Source organism: Schistosoma mansoni, chromosome 4 (genome assembly GCF_000237925.1).
Source record: "Schistosoma mansoni strain Puerto Rico chromosome 4, complete genome".
Taxonomy (NCBI): Eukaryota; Metazoa; Platyhelminthes; class Trematoda; order Strigeidida; family Schistosomatidae; genus Schistosoma; species Schistosoma mansoni.
The window spans coordinates 3,606,640-3,613,427 of record NC_031498.1 but is presented as its reverse complement, the minus strand read 5'-3'; the positions used below and the strand labels follow the sequence as shown (position 1 = coordinate 3,613,427).

The following is a 6,788-nucleotide window of genomic DNA, read 5'->3' as shown; positions in this document are numbered from 1 at the left end:
CTTCAATTGACTCACGCTTGCAACTATTATATCTATCTTTAATAATAGTTTAATTCGTTATGTTATTCAATAATTCATCATGAAATCTACATTAAATTGAATTCAAAGAATTACTATTTTCATGATGATATTGAACAAAATGTTATATTCAGGGTAAATACTACATTCTTCAACAGAATTCCTGATCATAATACATTTGAAAGTAATTTTCAATAAGAACAAACTTTTAATTATATAATTCAGTGAATAATCATCAGGAATTTCGCAAAATATAAAACCAGTTCATTTATCATCAACTTATGTGGACTATTGGTTTAATGAATAATCCACTGGGATTTAAATCAAAAAACCCCAAAAGTTCAAATATCATTCAATTGACCTCAGTTTGAACAAATGAACTGTATCGCTAGCCCCCATATATATTCATACATATGGATTTCAAACTAGAATATACGAACCCATACTTCGTATACAAATCTAAATTATTATTAGCAATACTGGGTATAACCTAATACGGTATATTTCCATAAACAAACACAACTGACCAATAAATTTTAGATATCAAAGACCTAATGACGTAATTAACGGGTAAATTTGATAGTTTCATAAGTCTATTAATTTAAAAAATTGTACTAGGAATTTCGATCTCACCTACTGAAAAAATGAAACTTTTAATCTTTACATCATCTTTATCAAAAAAAAAAGAAAATATTTAGGTTATAGTTTGAAATTAATTGATAAAGAAACCAAAAACCTTATTTGACGTTATTAATAAAACAATCTAGCTATAGTTTATACATATAACATCTATCTATTAATTTCTCACTGAAAAACCTGTGAAAGGTGACCTAAGTAATGAGGAAAATATGTGGTATATTATTATATCATTCACAACAGCAACTATTTATTAAACACACAAGTATATGCACAGACAAACACTTTAGTATAAAATAACAGTCAACTTTCAAATGAACTCATATTAAGTAATATGATCTAAATGGCGTTTTTTTCTTTAACCTTATCTCAACGACAGAAATAGTTCACATAATTTGTACAAATAATACAGACTACATAATATAAATATTGATAATAGTAGTTATTATTATTACTATTATTATTATGAAACAAATTACCAGGTACAGAATAGTGCATTTGTCATTGAGCCCGAATTAAAATAGGTGGAACAGGGTTCGCAACTATGACTTAGTTAATGAAAGTTGAACGTCCTAACCGCTAAACTACCGCACTATATTGTATTATATGATAAATTGGTGTTATGATAATGACTAAATTTGTCAGGAACAAAAAACGTATCACTCTAACAAATATTTTGAAAACAATTATAGTTCTATTTATTACGCATTTCTTCTCCCCCGTAAGTAAGCATTGAACTTGTTAGTACCAATAATGAATAAAACGCCTAGTTGAGAAAGCACTGCTTGTTATTAGATTCGACTACTGGGCAAATTTCCTGGTTGGAGCCCACTTTTTCTATCCTAACAAATATTGCATAGTTGAATTAAATATAAATTTAATGTGAGTATTTGCGATAATTCATACTAGTACGATGTCGTCTATGAATACGATGGGATAACCCATATAGTAATCCTTGATTTCGACTGGTCAGAGAAAACATTTACGGCAAAGGCACGACATCAGTATCAGTTTACATCGGCACCCTTTGAAAATACATCGAGAAAAAAACCGAATCAATCGAAAACGTAAATAATAAAAAATATTTAATGACACCAATAGCAAACAACCAGAAGAAAATTTCAGTTTTCAATTTGAATCGCTTATCTTGTGCGGAAACAACTCTACGAAAACTTAAAACGAACTTAACTGTACGCTTACTCATCAGTTCCTACCAGAGAACATCAAGACTAAATTTATTCTCACTGGAATGAAAGATATATCGCTGTATCAAGTTTTAAACTAACAATAGGAACTGGAAAATAGATTTTGCTAAAAAATCCTTGTGTAAAATCAAGTGCACTATAAAACAAACCTTATTGCGCTCAATAGCTTTCACAATTTTAAAACAGTGGACAATAAGGACGAACAATATTCATTAGAAAAATTCTACGGAAACAAGCGTCCAATAAATACAGGCTTTTCTATCTTGTTTAAAAAGTTTGATTGACAAATATTCTTAAAATAGGGAGTTTGTGAAAATTGCTGAATTTTCGAATTTTCCAACCCTGACCGATTTTAGTTAGACAACTTTTAAAAGCCCGGAACCAGTGAACAAATATTTCGTTCTAGTATGAGAATCCTGGAAAGTGTGTACCCACAACCACACCATGGGTGAGTCCAGGACTTTCTATTTCGTGAAGAGCATTTAATCTTTAGATCGCTAAGCCAGTATAACTACAATTAATTCACGATAGTGAAAAAACTCATTCATTGCCTGGGCGGATAACTGTAACATACCCGACGTGATTGAACTTTACTGGTCCCTAGTTATCACTAGAACTCCATGAGTTATATTTTGAATTCACCTAACACTAAGAGAGAATCGGCATCAATACCGTATCATTTAGACTAAGTAACGAGTCTTATTGTTTTCTTTAGTTTACAATATACAATCAAAAGTAAAGGTCAAAGAAAAACTATGTTTATTACCCTTCACCCAATATATATATATATATATATATATATATCCTGACATTCTGTAATTTGTCATTAGATACTGACCAACTTATTATAGTAGTAGTAGCATTATTATTACCACCGACTGATAATCGCTTCAGAGGAGTTGTTTCTTATCACAATCACGTATTTCAGTGGCTTATGCAGTGGTAATTATCTAGGCCCCTGGCTTAGTTATCAATACATCCCCCTTATATCTAATCAACCTAACCAGATTGAGGAAGAAGACAAACTGAATAGGAACCACTTGTGTCGAATATACTGTATTTACCACTAATATATGATATACAGGGTAAGTGAATCATGTAATGCTAATGACAGTGTTGACCTTTAGCTTGGTGAATAATCCGATTGTTCTCTTTAGTTGAATTAATTCACAGTACAACTTTTATGAGTCGAGTGACCTTGAAAAGATCTTTCCTATGGTCTTGATATATCAACATATAAGCTAATTCCAACTCATTTCAATCCTGAATACCACATAGTATTGTTCACTTTTGCTAAAAGAAACCTAATAGCCTATTGTTTTGTTTCGATCATAATTTAGATTCTTAAGTACCCGATGTTGTCATTGAATTATGGGTCCAATACACAACTGTAGCAGAGAAAATCATTAGACTTGTAGGAGGATTTACGAATGCATGTTATATTTTACCTTATTGTTGTAATTCCGAATAAAGGGTACTAGATTTATCTTAATTAAGTATCAGATATTATTCAGGTTAACAAATAACATACCTCAATGTATATTTACTCACATGAATTGGCAAAAACATTTTGGCATCACAGTCGACCACCTCTATGATTTAACAAATTTTAGGTAGAATGCTAAGTAGTTGGAGATAGTCAACGGGCAACCCCGGACATGGGTTGTATGCCATTTGTCACTTGTCAGCAAGCTACACTTGTAACCTAGAGAGACTTGGTGCCCCTTTGCGCACTCAATCTCGGATCACTGAGCTTTACAATTTGGAACGTTATCACTGAGTTATTCAAGGCAGCACTGAATGACCTCTCTTAGGACTCACATATTTACAACTGACTGGTCACTACCCTGTAATCAACAAATTGTTTGTTTTACTCTCTTAGATTTGAAAAAATACCTTGATAAATACTGATACCCATAAAAATCCAGCTCAATTTCGAATACATCCACCACTTGTAGCTACTTAATGAACTTCATTAAATCAAATCATCAAAATAAACTATACGCTAAAAGTCAACTGGTCAAAATATTTAAAGCCTTAAAAGCATTAGATAATCGCGTACATTTCAACAGTATCATGAAATAGTTATTCTATATTAAAAAATAACCAAATCAAATTATTGACGTCTGACTCAATAGTTAAATATTATGTTGTTGACCACATAATTTTAACTGTTTGGCGCACTGATAGAATTCAATGACCATATTCATCACAAGTCTCAAATTAATCTAAGATTGATCCATCTTAAGTGGTGAAAACGCATGATATTAAAATAGTAGGTTCCACGTTGAAATTTCATTTTAACTACTTCAATTTAAATAACCAGATATTATCAATAGGTATTACAACAAAAAATCAATATATATGCCTCACAGACAATCCACTCAGCGAATGAAGAATGCATGTTTAAGTTATCTTTCAAAGAGAACTGCTTCACAGTTGCTTGCTCCCAAATGTCCTTGTACGGTCGAGGGTGAGGAGAGTCTGTTCCTCCTCGAAATGCTCTTACATGGCCAAGAGTATACAACCACTGTCACGGAAGTCCTACTCACCGCTTTCTCACGGTGGGGTGTTCTTTACGAAATTGAGAGGACGAAAAGATAATGTTCGGTGCTTTAATTGGGCTAGTGAACACGGAAGGTTCACCTAGAAGGGTTGAAAAACCCTTATTCCAAATCAATGGTGCTTATGGTCTTTAGGATCCCGAAGAAACAAATGGCGTATGAACCTATTGTTGATCACCGGCTACCATGGGACTGCATCTCTTAACGTTGCTCTACTGCCTCGTGGAATAGAACTTTAGGTCAAAGGCTCCAGGTGTGGCCCCCCAAGAAAAACACCTGCTTCGGTTTGGGCACTCGGACAGTATCACAGCCCTCACACAAATCAATGATAACTACTACTGGCCTCATTGTTATTATGTGAAGTATATGTATTTAGTGCCCCTTTATGCAAATGTTTGTGTTCAAGTAAATAATGAATAATGCTTGTACTACACTATAATCTTACGATACTGAAAAGCAATTTTGATTTATTTCAACAATTTTAACGAAACTATTCTACTATATACTATGAATCAAAGTTGCTAATTTTAACATTGATGTGTATTGTGTTATAAATTCATTGAAGACTAGTAAACAATAGCAACTAATTGAAACTACCATAATAGGATAAAGTCATTTTTATAACTTAAGAGAAATATACTAACGATTCTAAGAATTTTCGATTATTTCTGAAAAGTACCGTAAGGACAAAAGACCTTGTACACAACCGAAGAATGAGAACATATGCACATGCGCGCGCGTGTTTGTGCATACACACATACATTAACTTATTTTGGTAATCAGCGTGTTATATACACATATTCATATTGAAGCAAACACAAGCAAACGTGAATTATTTTATAAACCTATATATATATATATATATATATATATATATATATATATATATATATATATAAGCACAAATTAGTTTGCATAGCCATAGTTTATAAATCTAATGGTCACAAATCAATAAGTTAATAAACGCTAAAAGATGTGAAAATGTAGTTTATATATAATTACAATAAGTTCACAATCATTTTTTCTCTTACTATTTAAGAATGTGCCGGTATGAGTGTGCATGGAAAAATACCAGACTGACTTCATCTGTATATATATATATATATATATATATAGGTCATTTTTAGGTGTACTGAATAGCTGCCACTAATCAATGATTTAAAAATATGATAACAATTATTGTGTAATATATACTAGTAGGTTTACTATATATTCTTAATAGTCTCCCGGTTTTCTTTTTGGTGTATTATCGATCAAATGAAATATTGCTAAGTTACTGAATAAATTACTGACACTAATCAATTTGTATAGATCAAAGTAAACAGAATAAAATTTAATCAAGACCTATAAATAAATGAAATTTTGGTTTCATAATTTATAACACTAGACAACGTTGGACAGTTGATTCATCCCAGTATGAAACTAACAATGTCCATCCACAATCAGATCAGAGGTCAAACCTAAGATCTTTACGTCTAGTGGAGTGAGTCTAACCTATAGATTATTGAGTTGATGTCAAACAGTTTACTTGTTTAGAATTCAATCGATTCATGACAATGTGTAACCACTTTAAATGCCTAATACCTGACATGGTTGAACTCCACTGGTCACAACTTCATACTAGAACTATTGAAATTATCTCTCGAAATCCTAGTTGTAAGCCAGGAAGATTTATCCAAATTAATGAGATCTCAGTTAGTCAGTCATACACAGTGGAGAACCTACTGCATATGTGCATTGGTTCACGTTGTCACACCACATTAGAACAGAGAGATGCTAGAGTAGAAGTAGTAATAGTATTTACGAAATTTTAAATAATATTCGTTAAAAAATAACGAAGCTGGAAATTTTACTCACTTCAGGAAGTTTTTCAGATAACTGTCTATTTAAAACATCTCTTTCTCTTTCAGCTTCCGCAAGCCTATTCTGTGTAAATACCAACTGATCTTGTGCATCATGTAGGCTTTCCATTAGTCTATCACGTTCATCCAATATACTCAATAGCATATCTTCAACGTTTGTTCCCTCTCCACTTGCTTGTGAGTCTCGATCTCCTTGACTCGAATTACCGTCCTCCGATATAGTGGGCATAACATCACACATTTTTGATAGGTGAACCTACATAATTTTTTAAACAATAACGATTGAAATGTCATTAACTGCTTGGTAAAAGTACAATAAAGTAACTCAGGAAAATAAGAAGAAACCAATTACCAACACATGTACTTGTGTAAACCTTCTACATTTCAAGATTATACGAAGTACAAGTAACCTAAACATTGCAACTCATATCCGTCCGAGTATACCTAAGTAAATAAATACACTATTTATATGATGGTGCTTATAATTTGTTGATTAACTTTAA

General features: G+C 32.1%; 1 protein-coding gene across 1 annotated transcript in view; it reads right to left on the bottom strand.

The window, feature by feature from the left end:
- Smp_149910 (lar interacting protein (lip)-related protein) overlaps positions 1 to 6,526 on the bottom strand; it is a gene marked incomplete at its 5' end in the record, with an annotated part of 89,268 nt that extends 82,742 nt beyond the window's left edge. Inside the window, one exon of the mRNA XM_018796568.1 lies at positions 6,281 to 6,526. Within this exon, the coding sequence (XP_018651697.1) occupies positions 6,281 to 6,526 (246 nt within the window). The remainder of the gene's footprint in view (positions 1 to 6,280) is intronic.
- Positions 6,527 to 6,788: the final 262 nt, after the last annotated feature.